This window comes from Xylocopa sonorina, chromosome 11, assembly GCF_050948175.1.
Source record: "Xylocopa sonorina isolate GNS202 chromosome 11, iyXylSono1_principal, whole genome shotgun sequence".
Classification (NCBI taxonomy): Eukaryota; Metazoa; Arthropoda; class Insecta; order Hymenoptera; family Apidae; genus Xylocopa; species Xylocopa sonorina.
In genome coordinates, this window is record NC_135203.1 from 4,727,730 (window position 1) to 4,749,949 (window position 22,220).

The 22,220-nt window shown below is 44.3% G+C and overlaps 1 protein-coding gene across 1 annotated transcript in view; it reads right to left on the reverse strand.

The window, feature by feature from the left end:
- Positions 1 to 18,193, reverse strand: part of LOC143428814 (uncharacterized) — a 38,440-nt gene extending 20,247 nt beyond the window's left edge. Inside the window, exon 1 of the mRNA XM_076903957.1 lies at positions 16,748 to 18,193. Within this exon, the coding sequence (XP_076760072.1) occupies positions 16,748 to 16,940 (193 nt within the window). The 5' untranslated portion in view covers positions 16,941 to 18,193. The remainder of the gene's footprint in view (positions 1 to 16,747) is intronic.
- Positions 18,194 to 22,220: the final 4,027 nt, after the last annotated feature.

Sequence of the window (22,220 nt, forward strand, 5' to 3'; positions counted from 1 at the left end):
CCGTTAAGCCAGCCGCGCCAACAGAAAATGCTTTTTTCTTCCTTTCATTGGCGCGCCGTGGCGAGAAAAACTGTTCGAGTAAAGTTTCTCATCCGGATACTTTCGTACGATGAATTTCGTTCGATTTAATTTCACAAGACTTTTGCAGGGTAACTTCACTTCCATTCTTCACAAAATACACTTTCCATTTAATAGCTGAAAATGTTAATGGCGCGTCGAATGGAAATACTTATGCTTTACTCTTTTGTTAAAGGAAGCAGATTATCCGATCGAACGCATAACAATATTTCATTTCGAAAAATCGTGAAACGCGACAAACGAGAACAACGAATTATGTCCAGCGTGCGGAACGACAGGCAAACTAAATGAAACGAATGGTGTCCATAAATACGGCTGCTCCGCAGTGCCACGTCAGACGAGCGTATGAATTTTGATAAAAAAGAAAAGGAGAAATCAATAAAATGCACGCGTATCGGTTCGACGTATCTATTCCCATCCCGATATCGAGGTGTGCAGTTCAAAACACGTATCGAGAGATATGGAAATTTCTATATCACACTTTAGAATATACCTTGTAAAGCACGGAAAAATAGAATTGAAAGGCGACGAATAGAAAAGTTTGTGGTAATTTAAAATTAAACATTGAATAGGTAATAAAGATCAAGTTCTACCAGACGACTTTAATTCGATCCGAAGAAACAGCCGCTGTCTGCGTATGAAAGATGGAGTTCTCTCGACGTACACGTATCGAAAGTGGCACACGGTTCCTATACAGGAATGAAATAGTGGCACGAAACGGTAGCGCAGTAAAACGCTACAGCGTAGCAGTCACGGTGATAGTATTAGTGATAGCGACTCCTAAGAGATACTGTTATGAACTTCTCAGATCATTACTCGATACTATTTCGCGTTGATTTAATTACTTCAACGAAATGATGAAAATAATAGTCGTCCTAATGGTGAGATTGAAAATCGAGCAATATATCAATTAACAATCGACAAACAAGTCTTCTCTACAACAGTTTAGACCTCAAAAACAAATTTCTCTGTTAACACTTTGATCGGTTAAAAACTGTTCCACCTTTTGCTCAGCTTTTTATGCATGGCGAAATATACTTTAATCCAGCTCGAAAAATTGAAGTTACCCATAGTCGTACGGTTTAATATTTTATATTAAAGAAAATTCTGTGCAAGTTGGATCTTTATTTTCTTCACAATCGTGCGTCTCAAGGAGTTAATCTAAGAATTTTAAGTGCGTTCACTCGGCATTACAAAGGATCGAAGGCCAGAAACAAATTTCTCCACTAATAGAAGAATCTGTAGAACGAGATAACCTAAGAAACCCTGCATACCGCAGACAAAACAATCTTCCTCGACTCTGTACACTATAAAGAGTCGAATACCAAAAATAAATTTCTCGAAGGAATTTGTAGCGCGCGATGGTTAAATAAAATCTCGCATACTATTTGACGGGATATCAACACGGTCAGCTAGAATTCCGGTACGCACAAAAGAGACGTGTGCTAGCGCAGGGAGGACCGAGGCGAGTCGAAAGGACTTCCGGTGGCCGCCACCCGGAACACGAGAGTCGCTCGAGCGAGGACGCGAGCTGGCCGCACCGGGAAGAAGAACAGAGCAGCTCGTAAGAGCCTCGTAACCGGCTATCTAGCACGCTGAAACGATCAGGTGACCACGCAATCTTCTAACGAGCGAGCCGTTTCCCCGTTAAAGTAGAAACGTACGTAAAAATGTCGCGAGCCTCGATCGTGGAACGCGTCCCTCGTCGCGCCAGCCATTTCAACAGAGTCGCGTGACTCTTCCGCACGCGAAATTACATTCTCCGTTGTTTTTTTGCGTCATTATCTAACGTCATGTCCGTTGAAAGTCCTCTCGACGTCTTTTCCTGATTTTACGGTGGAATGGAAACGAGAGAAAATCGAGGACCGACCTTAATCGTGCGCCACTTCCATTCTCCAGTACTTCTACCTTACTTCTAACGAAAACGTTCTACTAATACAAGCTGATTGTTTCCAGTTTAATCATATAATCCATTCGGTGTTAATAATTTTGTTTAATCTACTTTTGTTATTTTGAATTTCTTTTGCATCGCCAGAAAACAACCCCTGTTTCGAAGCTAGCAGATTCTACGTTCCCACGATTGTTTCCTCGATTCCATTCCACTGTTCTCCCCCATGGATCTCTTAGTTTATACCCGATCGACACGTTTGATCGTCTAGGAACCCTTTTCTTCCATAAATTTCGCGTTTCACGCGTGTACCACCGTACGTGCCGCGAGTCATGAGGAGCAAGCATGAAATCCCGCGATTCTAACTGTAGACCCTGCGATACAGGTGCTCCTCTTCTCGATACACCATGCATTAGCCTCTACGCGGTACCGTGCTGTGTGTGACCAGCTGTTCGCGCGATAACTTCAATGGAGAACACTGGGCGAGCATCCTGCTCGCCAGCGAGGCTGGAAGAAGCATCGCCGTCGGCCAATGTCGAATATCGCCTGGCTTCCCCAGCCTCTGTCCCTTCTCTACTCGAGCTCATCCGCAGGCTTAAGTAGATTACGCCAGCGTAGAAAGATGATAGTGCTTCCTGGGATTATTCCAGCCCCTACAACAGCCTTTCCAGGATTCGTTTTACGTATCTCTTCTGCTCGCGTCAACCACGTTGCGCACGTCTTAGACTTACTTTTTCTTGTCTCCACGTCCGCTCGTACCAGCCTTTCGATCGTAGGATTTCAGGGATAAGTGCAGAGGATGCGGGTTCTGATGGACTTCCGAGTAGTTGTTGGCTGAGAGTTTTTTTTTTTATGTTGGTCCATTCAGTTTCAGAGAATTTGTGTGTCTAAGTGTGGTAGAATTCCGTTTCATGTTCTGATACTCGTACTGATAATAGAGGAGAGTGTACTCGAGAGTCTGAACACGGTACCGATCCTTCAGCTTTCAACCTCCGCGTTGCAGATTCATTAAACAACCTTTTACCGTCTAATCATCGCATTAAATTTTAGTCACGGTATCGCTCTCTTAATTCTCCGTTAATAGCTAATACCAACGACCTCCAATGAACCCAGTGTATCGCTTCACCTCTAGAAACGCTGCTATATACTTCTCGTTCTTTTGCACATCGTCTTGGACGTCTGGTAGCAGGGGAAAATAGACGTAGGAATCGACAAAACGAACCGCTGGTCTGTTGCTATCGTTCTAATGATTAACCATCGTAATGACACCGATCTACGTTAAACACAGGCCATCGCCAGCATGACATCCTGGAGATTCGAACGGCGTCGCGTTACAGAAGTGGCGAACACGCGAGCCATGACCCGCTCGCTAGCGACAGACGCGTTGGATGATGACTATTGCGAAATAAAAATGTCGACAGTTCCGTTTTATCCTGGTCGCATCTGCGCCGTGACGAGTTGTTCGTCATGTAACGCTCGTAACTATTCCACGCGAGAAATCGAATATTTTCTCCGTGCGATGGAGACAAAAAGGGGGATAAAAAAGAAAGATGAAAGAAAACTCGACTCGACGGGATTTGCATTACGAGAGCAATAATGGTTTCGAAAGCTTTTCAATTGCGGAAAAGCGATACGTCCAAGTTTCAGCCCCTGCATCCTTTTGATTGCGTAACAGATAAAAACATTTTTATTGCTAGCATTCGTCTAGCACATAGGAGTGCAAAGGATTTAAGCTGTGGATTCCATTTTGAATGGTATGGTGGGCGATGCAACGTCAAATCCACGTGCAAAAGAGAGTATCATGCAACATATTGCTTGTCTGATAAAGATTTTAATTCTGCGGACTGCCATGGGTTACCAATAATTCCATATAACACCACACGCTTAAATAATCGAAAAATGAATGCAAACAATCGACTAATTCTGAACAGTTCAATGAATTTTATTTTTGAACACCCAGAGCTACCCTTCTTCTGGTTCACGTGACAAAATTTGAGTACAAGCAAGAGGAATCTTCCCAATCACGTAACAGCTTCGTTAGAAATCTCTGTCCTAAATCAAAACGAAAATATTGCATAGATAATTTTATCTTTACGTGACACGGAACAAATACAAATACGGTGACGAGAGAGAGAGAGATATATTACATAAGAGAGATTCGTAGCGAGGAAACGAGTCGCTGATAACTCTTTTGTCTAATGGGCATGAACGAATCACTTTTATAAAACACGAGGACCTGTTGAATGGCCGGCCGTTTATGCAATCGACGGGGATAATTGAACCACTCGGAGTGGTACACGAGAAAGTCATTAAAATCAACGACAAAACCATTCTCTATTCCCGTTACAATTACGGGGGCCGATTTATGGTAAGCAATTCGCGGTCCGAAAGGTCCGTAAACATCGCGATTACGAGAAGATAGCAAAGAGAAAGGGCGTAAAAAAGAGCAGGACCCGATTCTCCTTGAAACGTGCTAGAAACGAGGCGAACGTAACCAAGTGCGTCGTTAAACAATCTGTTTATCGTTATCGGCTTGGGGAAACAGTTTCTTCGGCGATTACCAGTTTCGAGGGAAACGGCTATCGTTCGTCGACGAAGAAAATTACGAGGCACCAAACGAGAGGATCGGCGATCTCTCGTTAGAATCGGATGACGCAAGTCGCAAGACGCGCCCACGGATCTCCCTCGCCTCTGTCCGAAGGTTGCTCGAGTTTTCCACGGCAGAAGACTGGCGAACCTCTCGCGGGTATTTACAGAGGGCAAACGTATACCTGGGAAGCGCGATGAATAAAAAAAAAACGGGATTTTCCGCGAGCGTTAATCCGCACCGTCGTTCGCTCATTGAATCGTTTCCCGTGGGCAGCTGTTCGTTCGCATCGTTCCGTAAATAGCGAGGCTTACGCATGCAAAATGCCGCGTTTTCTCGCTAATTACGGGGCGAAACGCTATTCTCGAAATTGTCCGTGGGAAGGCTGCGAGATAATAGCCCGGCTATAACTGTAATAGAAATATCTCAGGCTTTCGTAACGGAGGTAACAGAAGTACCACCGGTAGAGGTCGAGCCTGGCCCAGGCTAGGCCGCACCTCTGCCGACCTCACGATCGATTTCAACCTCGAAACTAGACCCGTAATAATTCCAATTCGATCCTCTACCCCAATTACCCGATCCCTCCGTATCTGTACCGTGATTGCGATCGGTGGAACCGACGACTGATACCCTCGCGCCCGTTCTTTCCCTCTAAAGGAATTAACGAACGCGCAGCCGTGTTGCACGATCGACCTGATCGCGGACAAGCGTTGCGATCGCCGATCAAACAGGAATCGGGACGCTACCGCTGCTCGTGCATCTTTCGATTTCGTGACTTTCCACCAGTTACGCTGGAAAGTCGGTTTAACGATCGTCCAATCCGTCTGTCTAGTGACGCTACGCTACTTTCCAACATTTCCTCACTTCTAATGGCTCCTGCTCTTCCCTGGACTAGGTACACGCTGGCGGCCATTAACGAATATTGCTCGATTTGTAATTCTAGTGTGCAATAAAGGAAAGAAACGTAGAGATTGATCGTAATCGATTGGTATATCTCTCGATTACTAATTTGGATTAGGAGCATTGGTTGGTCCACCTGTTTCCGCTATTTTCTCACGAGTGACGGGGAGCACGGCCCGGAAACCTCTACCACGTCCTATCCGTCGTTCCGCCATGGTCCTCTCGACTTCCATTAAGTCCCGAGGGTTATTATCAGAGAAGCAACTATCTGTAATTGGTACGAAAGACGAGCGTGCGAGCGAGTCGCGCGCCGTGTGCATACCCGCGGTTACCTTTTTCTCTGCTGCGCTAGACACGCTGTGCACTCCCGTTTCCGTTTTCACGCGCCGGATGTTCAACTCCCAGGGAAGCATCCTGCCGCTGGTAAACATCGATCCAACGGGTAGAACGTTCGTGGCTCGCGTTTTAATTCACGGCCCTCTCGGTTGGATCGTACGTTAACTTCTATCCGGGATGATTCAATTTTTAGTGGCGCTTTCGCCGCTTTAATTCGATTCATTCGGTACGTTTCGAGTGGATCACGTAACTCCTGCACCGTAATTGCTAATTCGGTTGAATCTGCGCGATTCGTTTAATAATACGAGCCCCGTTCGCGGATAACTTGGAGCCGTTTCGCTTAAAAATGAAACACACCAAGTAGTAATTCCAAAGTAATTTCAGAGATAACTAATATTCTATATAAAGGGATATATAAAACATGTATAGCAGTTGGACGTTAACATGTTTCGAGGCCATGCCTACACGTGTTACGGCGGTATAATTTTCGCTAGATGCGTCGAACGTTGCACTTGCCAGGAATTTCCCATGAGGGTATAAACAGAAAATATACCGTTTAACTTATCCGCGATATAATTAAATCCCGAAGGTAATTGAAATACTCATCTATATTTAAATGTTCCGTTTATACGCGACTGCGATGGATATCAATTAATTTTCATGATATTTCATGCTTGTTTAATGGACAAGATCTATCATCCATAAACGACCAGAAAACTTGTATTCCCTTATTGGCAACTAACTATAATACATTTTACTGTCAATAAACTTCGCAAAATTCTTACTTATCGAAGCAGTATTTCACACTATAATTTCCGTAGCCTTTTATATTTTTTACGCTTGTTCGTATCGGCTGTATTTAGTTCCTCTGAATTTCGAGTTAGCTCGCATACGTTCCGACCCGGAGGAGGAGGCGGAAATTAAGCAACGTAGGTCTAAAGACCCCTCTCGTTCCAGATTTAGCGGCTCCTTTCACCTTCTTGAAATTCCTTTCTTCGCTCTACCGTAGAAAGATTGAAATCGCACTACAAACTACCGATACACAACAGATCCTCCTCTCCCTTTTTTTCTACTTCGACTGTTTTCTTGTAACGCACCCTTTCTCTCATTTCGCCTTATCCGTCATCGACTCGCAAATAACTTATACACTAGCCTGAATTTCCCGAGAGCAATCTAAGAGAAACAAGCTGATAGATTCCGTAACCTGATTCCATGAATTTTCCCTTTGTTACGATATATCCCACGGGCAATTAATTGGCCAGTTACGGGGACCAAAATGGCCGGCTTTGTGTAACAAATCAAAGGAGAGCAGGGTATCTCTATCGTTGAATACGAAATATCGTTGTTACATCAGAATCGAATAACAATCGCGCACAATAGAAGATGAACAAACGCTAAGAAGTCCTTGTCTGGTATCCATTTTCACGCGACAACGGTATCTTGCTTTTATTAATGGGGAGAATATCACGAATCGTTGTAACATTCAGAGCGCGGCGGCCCACACGACAGGCGTCGTGATTCAATCGTGAGAACAGCCTCTGTATACTCGGAAAAGAATGTCATGGACGAAACGTACGTACTACGCGTAGATATCTGCTTACCTGATTCCATTGCGCAAGAACGCTTTCAGCTATTACTATTTACGTTACGCCTGTCTATGTACGAGAGTGGCTCTCTTCCTCTCTGTATAATATAGTTATCAGTGCCGGCTGATGGCTATAAAATTACTATAGGGGGTGTTACATAGCTCTATACAAAGATTTTTGTATCATTTTCATAACCTAGAGGATGGCTACTAATATTAAGCTTAAAGAGTATATTATATTAAATGTCATCGATGATATCGAGCGGAAATAGTGGGTGTTACAGTTTCACAGTGCCTATACGCCAGTCACTACTGATAAATATAAATAAATACATTACTGAAATTGAATGAGACCAGAGGAACAGCGTAAAAGGGGGAATGTGCAATCTTTTTCCTGTTCCTGCAGGCCAATCTACCGTGTGGGTCACAGTAATTGCAAAATTGTTAAAAGAGAGTGAAAGAAGTAGAATGACCAATTTGTTTTTATAAGATTTCCAATGTTACTTTTATATGCGAGTTCGTGAAAGGCTAGAAAAAGTGGTTTCCTGAAAATATAGAAAGCGTGGAAAATTCAATTGCTCGTCAACGTCGAAGAGTATCCTCCGTTTGGTAACCAGAGTCTCCTAGCCGATTCCTCCGATGGAAAAGTCGCCCTGAAAGTGGCTACGAAATGGAGATTACGCAAATGAATCGGGTAACGAGCTACGTTACACCGTGAAAGGGTAATTTTCGAGGTGACATTCCGCATGCGAAACGCCAATCGTCGATGTATTGACGGGTTTCGCTGATTTAAATAATGATCGTGTAGGCGCTAATAGACTGTTTCAAGAGTTAAATAAACGAGATGGGTCATTGCTCCGAGAGGAGAGTAAAAATTTGGTGAACGCGTATGCTTTGAACTACGAGCCACTAGAATCGATTATGCTGCTGTCAGATGCAAATTTCTTCTGAAGCTCTTTGAATATTTGATACGAAAATTGGTAAAAAGATTATCCCTTCTGACACAATCGAAAAAGGCTGACGATTTAATCAACGAATATATAGTCTGTAAATAAGTATATCCAGGCAAAGGATACCATCAAAGATTGATACTTATCACCTATATCCGGTCGTTTAATCATAGAGAAGGAATAGAAGTTGCGAGACTTCAGAGACGTATCCGTTCGACGAATTTCCCGCGGGAATTTATATCGCTATCGCGATCTCGCGTTCCACTTCTTTCCCATTGGACAGAGTATTACGGGCTGTTTCTACCTTAAATATAATATGATATAAATTACCCCGTGGACCAGTTTAAAGCAAAACAACTGGACCGTGCAAGGTACACGAGTTGCGGGAATATTATGCAAAACTGGACATTTTGTTCGAAATACGAGCAAACAGGGAATAACTTTTAACGTTGAATACAGTAGGAAGTTTCAATTCGTATCGTTTAAAAAAAAGCGTATCAAAATAGCTACAATAAAACTCTACATTTTTCGCGTTCGAGTACACGTTTAATATATATTAAAGTACGATACACTGCCAAATGGCACTGTGCATTTAAATGCCAGCACACAAACAATGCCAGTCGACCCAACCGCTAAACGGAGTATCATAAACAAGGAACGCATCTGTTGCAGCGCGCCGCCAAGTTAAAGGGTTAACTACCCCATCCAATACAACGTCACCCGGCATGAATAAATTACTCGCAGCCAGCCATCAACCTGTCCAACGCCTTCATTACCCAAACGCGTTCACTTAACCGATTCATCGTCGCCCTGAGACCCTGAGGGGTCCTGCGGGCGATTCGTTCCGCTCAATCGACGCCCGAGAAAATGCGAGTCGGCGGGTTCGATGGGCGAACGCGCGCGGGCCCATTTGGTACCGACGGTGCGTCGTAACGCGGAATATGGCACTGGCCACGTCGACGGTGGATATCCACCTCGGTTCATAATAATGTATCGTGTTCCGTTACGGACGAGCCTCTTCGCGTCGCGGAGGTAAACGAGAGGCTCGAGTTGACTATAACTTTTAGAGGAAGACGGCGTGCGGCGTGCAAAGAGCCCAGGTAAAGGCCGTTGCACTCGACGGCACGGCTCTCCAAGACTTTCCTGGCCCTCAGCATAGCGGTACTTATACACTCCTCGTTCCTTCCACCTCTGGCTGCATGTACGTACGTGATACGCGTGTACGCGAGCGCGAGCGCGCAGGGTGGCACGCTTGTTTTCCCGATGGTAATGGTGTGTTAGCTACGTTGCGGCGCATTGTGCCGTCTCAGGAATCGACAATGACACATCAATTTGGCCTGGCAGCAGAATGCGACGCGCGGGTACAACAGGTTCTCCTCGTGGCCACGTGAAACGGTCCTCGTTGGGGCGACGCCGAGGGACCCGCTTGCGAGCGAATATCCTGGACGACTCGCGATGGTACTATTCAACTTTGCGAGGGAGAAATGTGCGGCAAACTTAGGAAACAGCGTTACGAAGCAAATCCAGATGCCATTACGTGAAAATAATTCACGTAGCATAACTCCGCTCGCTCGTGCGTCTATCTATCCATCCAATCGTGTATTCATTAATCCGGTTATTTATGCCTGCAAATGTTCCTTCTTTCGTATCGATGATTTATAGCTTTATCTGGTTCACTAATTAAAGGAATTTGTTATGAAACGGGTTTAATATTATGTAGAACGAGCTAGAGGAAAAGGAGGCATCGCGTTTCCGAGTTTCTGAAAATAGAATGGTCGGAGGCGTCGAACGAGTTTGAAATATTGAAATATCGTCCAACAGCTTCGAGACTATAAAGACGGCGAAAGACTTTGTGTAACTTTGTATAGGGTCCGGAGCTTCTATCGGCAGACGATGGAATAATGTGTTTAAGAGAATTTTATGTTCTCCGATACCGCCAGGCTAGGTACAACGCGAATGCGCCGAAAGAGAATTAGATACCGCGAGAGGGTGAAGTACGATGTTGTTCGAAAGCATGGCGTAACAGCTTGTTCGTGGGTTCCGTGGATCGAAGATGGAATTTATCGTCGTATTACTAGAGTTAAAGGGGAGAATGAACGTCAGAGGTATTAAAAAACACAATTCACTTTTGGTACGCGTACAAATATTAAACGAATAACGCAGATGTAGTTAATACCGCTTGAGAAAGCACAGTACGGGAGCCATGTAGTCGCGCTTAAACAGCGTTAATTCCAGAGGAAGGCTTGGTCATCCAGCGATTTAATTTACGTCGCGTAAAATCGACATTTTCGAGATTCCCTGTAATCATGTAACTGTGACAAGATTATCGTATAAGCAACAACACGAGCAACGAGTCGCGCGATCGCGTATTTCTAATGACATGCTGAACAGGTCCGATGTAATCCTTAGTGTAACAGGTTCTCCGCGGAGGAATTTTTAATCGAATAATACCCGTGCACACACGCGCGATTTACCACGTAGCAGCGTTGCAATCGCTCGATGCCATCCATTAAGACAACCACCCATCCTGGCTTCCCCTTCGAACGATTCAAATCGACTGGACCCATTCAACTTGCGCCTCTACATACCACCCGACGTTTTCTGTTCGTCCTTTTTCCGCGTTTACGACAGCTTTACGCACACGACCGTTTATCCGTCCTAACCGGTCTTTCGTCGTTTATTTCCATCGTTCTACGCGATACTTCATCGAATCCATTAACCTACTTCAGCCAGTTCTTACACCAGCTCCGACTGCTTTCCGTAATGATCGGAGAGCACCCTCCGCCGACCGTAATCTCGATCTTTTCGCCGTGGTAAGCTAACGGAGACACGGTGTGAACGTCGATCCGTTCGTGATACTCTCACTTTTTTCCACCGAGCGCACTTATTCGCTCATCAAACCATTGGGTCATCCCGTAAACGAGGCAACGATGACCTAACCCACGATTTTTACCAATAAATCATCCTTAATAGAGAGTAATTATATTTTTTCAAACATTATTGTATTATGTTAGAATAACTTTGACCTCTTGATTAATTTTTCTGAAGCACGACGAAAACTCGAAGGTATTTAAACGCTCCACCCCTACTTTCGATCCTTCTGAGAGGGTTTCATCGATTTAAATGCAATCCTAAAGATAGAGCAAAATTATTTACGGTACGACCTAATATTTTTCGAACTCTGCTTGCTGATAATTAATGTTATCCCTTCCGCATGAACGCATAAGGAGAATACGCATGTCCGGAGCGTTTCCTGGCGTAAAAGTACCATGCTTCCGGCTTTGGTTGAACTTCGAGAACAGTTCGTGGCAACGTGAACCACGTTATCACCCTGATCGCGGAACCATTCCGGTGGCTCTCGTTTCTCAGGCTCTGATTATCATTTTTGTGGCACGCACTTGGCCTCTCATTGCTGGTTGGATGAGTCCCCGTCGTGTTTCCTGCGTACGCGTGCGTAACAGTATCCAGAGCCACCTACTTACACCTGTGCGACTGTTATGTAGTAACTGTCGAGTATGTACCTGGCGTACCAACGTGTCGTTCTGCTTCTTTTATGACGGTACACGGGACGTATACTTCACGCTTTGCGTATCCTTCTTAATGGTACCAAACGGAAGTGCACAAATCGAAGAGTACGCAGCTACGTGTCTAGTAGTCAAGAGCATACACAGAGGAATTGTAATGGATGTAATTGAAAGATCGTTTACAGTCAAACGAGTCGAGGACGTACATTTATCACTTGCGCAAGCGTTACGTGAAATTTTAATTGACTGTTCAGTTACTCTTGCGAAATTCCAAAAAGATTTTCGTTACGCTTCTTCTCTGTCTACACTCGGTGGCATTAACGAAGAGAAAAATATCATAGACAATTTTTACGCATCTGATAATCCCCGACTGCATAAACTGGGACCGCCGTCAGAGTTAATATTAGAGTTTCTTCGCAAACAGCGTACGTGTGTTTCATTTTACTCGGCTAATAATTTACAAGCCAACGTGCCATCATTAACCAGCCTACATTGATTACAATCTTGCGTCCGTACCATCATGAATTACTCAAACCACCGTACGGGAAATATCGTTGCCCCCCTCGCGATATCAGAGTTTAATGGACGCCAATTTCCCAAGCCGCTCCGTTCGGTGGCTAAGAAGCGTCGAAAAAGTTTGCCCGTCGGAGGCCTCGCCGCACGTAATTTCGCGGCGCGTTCTAATTGCAATCACCGAGTCCGCGAACAAACGGTAGTTCGCTACTTTATTGCAAAGGCGACCACATTATGCGCGACGTGAATCACGCGAGTAACAGTATTCAAAGCCGCAGAGTCTTTACAACCGAGAGGCGTTGCGCACCCGGAGAAAGCAGCGCCTCGCTTCGCTGTCTAGAAAACAGGATCGATCGAGCGATACCAGGAGTTGTTTGGTCGCGAAGGATGCGGAATATCTGCCGGCCTCTTTCCCCTAGACAACACGCATCGTGTTACGTCGTTATGCAATCCCTTTCTTGGCTAACGAGCGGCCTTTTTCAACCGTTTCTTACCCCGCGACGAAACGATGACGCGCGATTTAGCCGCGTTAGCCACGGAACACTCCTGTCGCGCGTTAATCTCGCAGCACTAACCACGGAGTCTTTCTCAGGGTTTAATTACCACCTCAATGCTGCTCGTGCATTAACCTCTGAACTTTATTGCGGGAGGAATACGTGAAAGTAACGCGATTCACGAGCGAGCGGCCGCGAGTGTGAATCGTCGATTTCTGCGAAAACCTGTTCGAACGAATAAATAATGTGGCGAACGTTGAAATGATGAAATGAAATTTTTGAAATTCAGTAAGGCCAGGTATTAGAACGTAACGTTCACAGAATTATAGAAGCACGAAGATAAGTTTGCCCATAGTGGAAAAGGGCTTACAGGTAGCTAAACACCTGCCACCCTCGTTCACGCTTCTGAGGTCACGCGTTCCCTTTCCATTCTTGCTGCATTCATCGATACGTCCGTACGTGTGAAATGCACACAACGAACGTAGAATCCACGATATCAATGCGAGCATTAATACATCTTATTAAATTGTTACATCTCTCCAGATTCGTTACTATACCGAATCCAATTTGGAGAAAATCGTTTTCTATCGTTTCACTTTTCCATTCCACACCGCATCTTACATCGGCAAAGTTCATCATACGAAAGGAACGCATCGAACGGAACGTCGAGCGAACTCCTCGCGATTACGTGCACGACGCGTGGTATTCAACTGCACTTTATATGCGCGTGCAACCGTGTCACTGTACACGCCATGCACCCTCCGCGCGTGGAGAACGCGCCTTCCCTCAGACAACAAGTAGTAGACCTTGTAGTCGGTAGGCGGAAAGACTGCAATCCGTGGGATTGGGCAACCACGATGCACCTTGATAATCGCGGCTAAGAATGGAACAGATACGGGTCGGCAGCTGGAAAAAAAATCTCTGGTGAACAGCGAACCGTGAAAAACGATCTGGCCGATCACACCTCCGAATCCGCTCCGCGAGCAACCAGCGTTCGCGATGAATAAAGAAACGAAGGGGTTATCGACATCTCCTCTGTTCCTTGTATAGGTAGAATGAACATCGGTACAATGGAGCACCGCGTCGGTGATCCAGCCATCGATTGTCTGGCTGAAGGATTATGCAAACCTCTCTGTTCCCGATTCCTATCCCAACCGCATGATTAAGACTTTTTCCAGTGAATTGAGTTTAACTGCGTTCCCTCTGATTCGAATCTATTTGAGTATTTCGAGTTCTTAACGTACCACAACATGACTCCAAGTCGCTATCTTTTCTGTTTAAGTTAAAGGACATGGAGGGCATTTAAGATGAGATACTTGGACCTTTAGAAGTTCATGCTCTTAAAGAGTTTCCGAGTGCTATCTTTTTTACTTTTAATATTAATCCTTTCACAGCTTTTTACATCATTTTCAACTGAGCTGTGTTCTATTTTTCTTAATAACAATTAAGTAGCAGAGTTAACCCTTTGCGCTCGAATGGCGACTCTCACTCGCCACGATGTTTCGCGTGGCAACTCGAGCGGCTGTATTTATGTTGAATTTCGTTATCTCCAATTGATAGATGCAAAGTATTGGTTCGAGAATGTGGTCCCTTAGACTGTTTATATCTTCGGTTGGAAAGTGACATTGTGACGTAAAATTCCTCTACGACTGTAGTCCTGAATACGACGTATCTAGCGTTAGTACAGTTTCGACGTTCGTGACGAGCACACGTATCGCGAAATTTTCCACCACTCGTTTTTAATTTCGAGCAAGTGTAAACAGTAATGACGTATCGGATGTGAGAAACAGAAAAATTAGTGTAACAGACAGTGAATCTGGAAGTAGCAGCGATGACCCACAAGATCCTGGCACTTCAGAATGCTTTGGTAAGTGTTTTGTAAAATATTACAATAATACAGAACTTGAACTCCGATAATTTATTTTTCAAAATGTAAACACAGATAATATAGCACAAAGGATTAATGGTAATATACGATCAGTATTCATATCGTCGAGTTTTTATTGAATCGAGTCGAATGGAACGATGGAAATTACACAATTGTTGTTCCAATTGAAATAGTATATCTCGTTCGAGGAATGCAGTAGGTGTTCCGAGATGAAAGTCGCAATCGTCCTAAATGGTAAACGGGTTAATAATGGTAAACGTTACGAAAGTCTGAATTAAGATCTCGTTACGTGCGTCCAATAAGCTTCGCACGCGATGCGTGAGAAGCAAAGGATTGCGTGTAATTTGCATTTAGCGTAAGATTATGCAACAACTAACTGACCGCACGCTGGCATTGGGCTTCAGAGTTTCATGGAACAGAGGGAAACAACGGATAATGAGAATTACAACGCGTTTTGTGCCGTCGCTGCAAGGAACAAAACTACGGTACAAGGACAATGCTAACGTCGTTTCCTTTTTTTCCTCGTCTACACTTTCATGCATCCCGAGAGGAGAATCATTTTTTAGTTCTTCTAAGGGCAAAGGATTTACACGGCGCGGGCAAATGAAAAGTTGTTAACATTGTCCACCGAGGAAAGAAATTTCTCCCTCTCATTTATTTGTTACGATTATTCACAAAGCTGAAACTATTCCTTTCCTTAAGTTCGCAGGACGAACGTACAAGTCATTAGTAGAAAACAGAAGTACAATACGAATAAACATTTTCAGTGTCGCAACATACTTCTGAAATAAATTATCTACATTTATAGACTGAAACTAGAGAATGGCATTCGTAAAGTAATTCAAAATCTTTACTCTATGAATACCTGACTAAAAACGATATTATTAAATCACCTAGTGCAGTAAACTTGCTACTTTATCAGTATGCGGAAATCTTTCGTACCAAAGTGTACCAGGAAAAGCTCAAAGATAGGATAAAGAACGACTTAGCAGCGAGCAACCTGCAGCCGTTATCTGAGAAAAGACGTATGGAAATAAGGTGAACGCTGAAAGACACGATATGCAGTAGTTGTAGAAAATATCTGCTGGAATTAATTGGTTCGATAACCGAGAGACCGTGCTTCGAATTGGGTCGAACTGTATTTGCGTGGAGGGGAAGGAAACCTATTTCTCTCTCCGACTTTAAGAGGCTGTCCATGAATGAAGACGTGTAAAAGATACTATCGTCGATAGAGAACTAGACTGACTTACTTTGATTAGAAACTCGAAGAATAAAAGGACGCGAAGTTGGACAACTTTTCACGGATTAAATTGACCATAAAATAATATCAACATGTAAAGCAGTGGTTTGACCAGACAAGACTGTTAATTTGTGTACGAACAAAGACAGGCTGTAGATACACGGTTGTTATACGATGTCCTTGTAATACTTAAAGACAGACGGATAGAGACATTTCAATTGAAATATCATGAAAAAAGCACGATCGCTGTAGCGTATTACGTTACAAGAATCTTTAGTGTCATATCCACGGAAACGATGTAACAAGAACTACAGAGACAACCACATTACGCGATACTGATAGCTCGTGGTTTACTTAATTATAGAGCGAATTAAAAATAACTCATACACAACAAACATCCAAACTTCTATGAGCAATGTTTCCTTCTCTACAGCATTGATATAATCTTAGTATACGCGTGCAACTGTGTCACAATATTTGAACAGAAAATTCTGCATAATTCCCCAAGCATTAATCAAGGAATGCATGCGCACTATTTCCACGCGACTTCTCCGTATCCGATGTACCATTGGTACGCGAGGTGTACAACGAAACGAATCGATAAGCGATCGATATCGCAACCGTGAACCCGAAGACCGCGATTTGACCGCGAGAAAGTCGCAGAACATGCGTAATCGATGAGTAATGGGGTGGCGCGCATCGTAGCGCGACTCGGGGAAATACGCGCGCGTATCGACGGGAATAATTTGAAACGTATGACTCACCGTCAGGATTGGTGAAGTATCCCCAGGTGGGGGTGGCGGTGGTTGCCGATTGGAGGACCACGGCCAGAATACTGAGGGCCAGAGCACCGGCGGCGCCTCGCGCCGCGACGGCGCGCTTTTCGCTTCGTTGCGGATCGGTCGTCGTCGTGGCGACCGCCCTTACACCTTGACGGTTGCTCGAATCGGTTGCCATTCTTCATGCCGTTTTCGTGTCTTCGTCGATCTCGTTTACCACGGAACAATCCAAAGCGAACACTTCCTTTCTTTCCTCCTTCGTTGCCTCGACCTTGTTACTCTCGCGGCGGCTTTCCACGCCCCACCGTACGATCGAATCGACGTATCGTTACCATCTACCGATACCAGCGTATTCGTCGGTACCAAGGCCGACTAATTACATCGGCGACGAACATCTCGTCGACGCATTCTATATAATCGAATCTCTCACACAGCCCCGATACGATGTCACGTAGCACGTCGAGTATGGATAGGCGCGTGCATGCACGCAATCGATAGGCTCGAGGTGGGAGAAGAACGAGACGAGGTAGGGAGAGGAGTGTATATCGGCTTAGGCGAATTCCACGTTCCGTGTCACTCTTTCTTTTTTCCCTCGCGGACAGAGAGAAGCATACCCCGCCTTTATATCGTCGCGTCTCTCCCTCTCGCTTGCTCCCTTTTCAGCTAAAACCCTTCTCGCGTATATACGCACCTTACCTCGTGGCTCGGCCCGAGCAGAGACTCGGAAACCGGTTTTTGCGATGCGCGAACCGGCGTTGGCTAAAAATAAAAGCGCCTCGGATTCTCTTTCCTTCGGCGCTCCATTCGCCTCTCGTAATTTTCTGTCCCCTTGCACGACGTTACCGTGGACGAAACCTTCCGGGAGGGTGGCTGTCCTTTTGTACACGTTGCACGCGAGCACGCACCACCGATCTACATGTATCCGTCTACGTATCGAGCGTTCGATCACGACCGATCGAATCGCCCGCGATCGTCGATCAACAAATCACGTTCACCACCTGTCATCGCGATTTGTCGGCAGGTCAAGATGGCGCGCACGATGGAAATTACTTCCTGAACGGCTCGCAGCTTTTCATCGCCCCGCTCTGGATCCTTCTGCGCTGCTCCTCCGGCTGTGGAATGTTACTTTCACGGCGACATCGTTTCTTCGAATGCTACAAGACCACTTCGATCCGCGAAGACAACGCGCGACGAGGCTTCCAAAGTCCGCTAAGTTAGGTACGTACGCGCTGGAAATACGAACCGCTTGATATTTACCAAGGTGCTATAGTTATCGATCGTACGGGGATAGGCTGGCTTCATTTCGTGCCGCATCTCCTTCGAAACGTTTCGTAACCGTTCTGCCACTCGCTGCGTCCTCTTATCCACATCGAGCCACCTACGGTTCGGAGACGTACGTACGCCGTCCTAGTTATTGCGACGCGTCCCAGCGGTTTCAAAATCTTCCACGCAGCACCGGGGTTTCCCGCTCTTTCGTGGCGCCTCTCGCACTCTCGTTCACCACGGACCGTACGCACCGTGTCACTGTGTCACGGCGTACGAGAGCTCGGCGTAACACACGCACACGCGTCAATAACAGGTTCTCTTGTTAAATTCGAGCCAACGGACAGGCACAATCGCGTGTGTACACCCGGGGAACGCGGTGGAACGCTCTGCTGCTCCCCTCGAACGCTCGATTTTCCCTGGTACGCGTGACCAACACAGAGGGCGAGCGAAAAAAACCGAGTTTATCAGTTAACGGAACGGCGACACGTAAACGCGAAAACAGCAGGCCCGCGGGATGTTTGTACTTGCGTATTCTAGCCGCGCTGCGTACGTCGGAGACAACAAGTGCGAAGGAGAGAGTAAACGGGGGAAGAGAGGAGAACGAGGGAGACGAGAACAGAGAGAAACGATACGCGTACGCGAGCCTGCGCGCTGCGCGGCATACTGAGGCGACCGGCACTGTCAAGCCTGACTCGAACCGCTCCACACCGCCGTAGTTTCTCCCTCCCTCTCTCTCGCACCATTGCCCGCGGCCACTACCCAACGCTCTCCTCCTCTCTGTCCCTCGAACGGGCCCGTCCTTTTCCTTCGTTCGTCCTCCCTCTACACTTGAATTTGCATTGCTGTCGTATGTTTTCATACCGCCGTCCGTGCATATGCCCGTTACAATTGCATTCTTGGAACGAAATGCTCTCCAAGTATGCACACTTCTTTTTTTTCCACGACCAACTTGAGCATTCGGCTGGAGGAATAAATTAGCCGATAATTCACGGTTCTTCGACGGTGCGATAAGTAACGTGTTAACGCTAATTTAATTTGGCGTTGATCGATTGTTGACCATGAATGTTTGTCTAGCATTGCGCCCAACGATAACTGGATTCATTTCAGCTGACAGAATTCGTTAAATTTTATTATTGTTGATTCGATTGATTTTATTTATGATTTTTTTTATGGATAGAGACTTTCCTCGGATGTCGCATGGATCTATTCGTGGCATCCGAAATGCCGTAAAGGCGGCTAGTGGTGCTTAAATGCCAGTGAACAAAGTCTGAAGCGATGATATTAAATTTGAAAATGAACCAAATGTATTGCGCATTAAAAATTCGATATTGCCTTATTTACATTATGTCTGCAGATGACGCACAGTTTCGTGACGTTCGTGTAGAAAATAGTGAAGACTTAATACACTCAGGCACACATACACGCAAGGCGTCACATATTTATATTGTCTATCACGATCAACAGAATGACACACACACACATACATGTTTGCAAAATGAAGAAGCCTCGATATGCACGTAGAACTTTAGAAGTATTACGTTGCAAGGTAGTAAACTTGTCACCAGTAAATCAGTTTATCTACTTATTATACGACGAAGGGTAGCTGAGATTACTTTAAGAAATTCTGAACTTTATCCATACATAACTGCATTTTATTTGGAAAATTTGCAATCATTATTCAAAAGAATTCCTTTATTTCGAATTCAAATGTATGAATATATAGTGAATATTTATTTAACCAATATACTGCATTCCAATGATGATAAATCATACTTATTTCATAACGAGTAGGCTTCCATTTTTTTTTTATTTTTTATTGAAACAGCTGACTCCCTCGTTTGTGATAAGAAGTCTACGCCAAAATTCTCGATCAATTCAACGGAATTAAATGACAAAGGTACTAAATTCAATCGAGATTTTAAATAAAAATTTATTCACAGAGCCCTCTCGTCTATCACAAATGCATTGGGAACTGGTTGTTACATAGATACTCCGTACACGGTTGCATAAACACTAACAAATATAAGGATAATATGACGTATGAGTGTACAGTCACGGATGCGTAATGATATCCCGTATATTTTACACACAATAAAAAGGAAACGCACTGCTATGCGTATGCAATGCGAACAGTAACAAGAAGTTAACGTGAGTAAAATACGCGGTGGCGTTATTAAATATCAGGGCCATTAGTCCATCACCTTAAACGTCTCTGATTTAAATACGTCAAACATAATCTCGATCCTCTTCCTCTCTCTCTCTCTCTGTACGCATACCAAGGAATTTCCGTCCGACTTTAATTTCAATCAAAACTATCATGTAATATAGTACGCGCCATTAACTCTAAACCTGATCATTTTCTAATATTTTACATTTAAATTGTTTCTAGTTAATCACGCGATATATTTTGTGAAACGTTATCAGTAATATTTTCAATATAGATTTCAATTTCGATTAAAGTCTCTGTCTACTTATCAAAATTAATTAACAACGACGCAAAACGTGGACTGTTCGAAAGCACTATAGATTAGGATACAGGTATGATGTGCTCGCATATCAACAATACAGAATACCGATACAGAATAAAAAAACTAATTAATATTTTCTCATAAATGAAACTCGCTACGTGATTCCCTTGCACAGATTATCCTTCGTGCACATGCAGCGAATTAACTAATAATACCGTCCATTCACACATCCGCACGATAAAGGCGTGGCGGAATGCGGCATCGTATCCCCTCAGAAATTATGGCTTTCCTGGCAACAACGATGTTTCAAGCTAATAAACCTAGAGCCTGCTAAAGCGTTACGTGAAATGTATCATTTCACGACCGATCAATTGCGGACGGGATTTGCGAAAATGGGAATGCTGATGGTCGATCGCCGTAAATTCTTCTTCTATACGAGTTCAAGTATCTACGCGATGGCTGCTGCTCGAGTCCTTCTTCCTCTTTTACCTCGTTTCATTGAAATCATTTTTCTTACTCTTCTAGATTGAGTTTTCATTCACTGTCAGTCGATACAATCGAAAGGTCATGTTCCTCTTCGTAATTTATGTGACTGAACAAAGTATTGGAAGTGAAATGAAAGAATTGAATCCATTACAGGTTTTAAGATATTTTTTATGAGAGGGTTGGTGATTCTGTGGAGAGTTGATGATTTTTTGGAGGGTTAGGGTACGTACTAAGAGTCATAAGATTGGGTTGTTTCAGGGCTTGGATGTTTCAGGGTCTAGAGTATTCGCAGAGGTAAGATCGCTCGCAAGATTGGGGCTCGTAGGGGTCAAGGGGATGTTTCAAAGAGCCTCCATTAGCTTTCGAAGCGAAATAGGACGTCACAGAAACGCATGATCCCAAAAGTACAGTCTCGTGTTCTTCGCTATTGCGATTTCTCTTGGACAGCAGTTATACCGCGATGGCTCATCTTATAAATACTATGGTGTCAACTATCTTTTGTGAAAGCAAGTTAATTTTCGGTGTAAGGGTGCATTTGGGAGGTGCCATACGTTAGGCACGTGTCTGCGTTATTAGAAATTTTTCGATTCATGTGAATCAAAAGTCCATAATAAATTATGTGTATTGTTATCATTGAAGCTGATCCATTCTAACGCAATTGATTCCGTATTTGTCCAGGATCCATTATAACTTTCTCCCATTTCTCAATCTTCGCTGTATATATAATACTTAGTATTAACTATCTCTCGCGCCTCCGCACTCATTTCGTATTCACTTGATTCATGGTTGAGAAAGAACTGGCTAACTTTTGTGTTCCCTTCACGAGTTCGAACATAGAATCGCCTCTTCTTCTGTTAACTCTTGGTCGACTTTCTTCTTCCTACTTCGAATCGATACCGTCACCAGAGAGAGAGCTTCATAAAAAAGTTACGATTCGCCACGACGATTCTCTGGCGGCATGAACATTTTCTATGCATTTCTCATCCATTAGAACGTTTTCTTCTCTCCATCAGCGTGACTTTTAACTTCGTTAATTACACAGCAATCCTTTTCCAATCGAACAAGAAATTACTGCCCGTTGAATAGGGGCAACAATGGTGTTCAGATCTATGATTCGTAAATTAATACCACGCAGTGCAAATGCGGTTAACACCGTTTGTAGTTTACGACACAATTAGCACGTTCCATATTGCGTACGCTCTCGATAATCACTAAACGGTGCCGTTCGCAGAATCTAA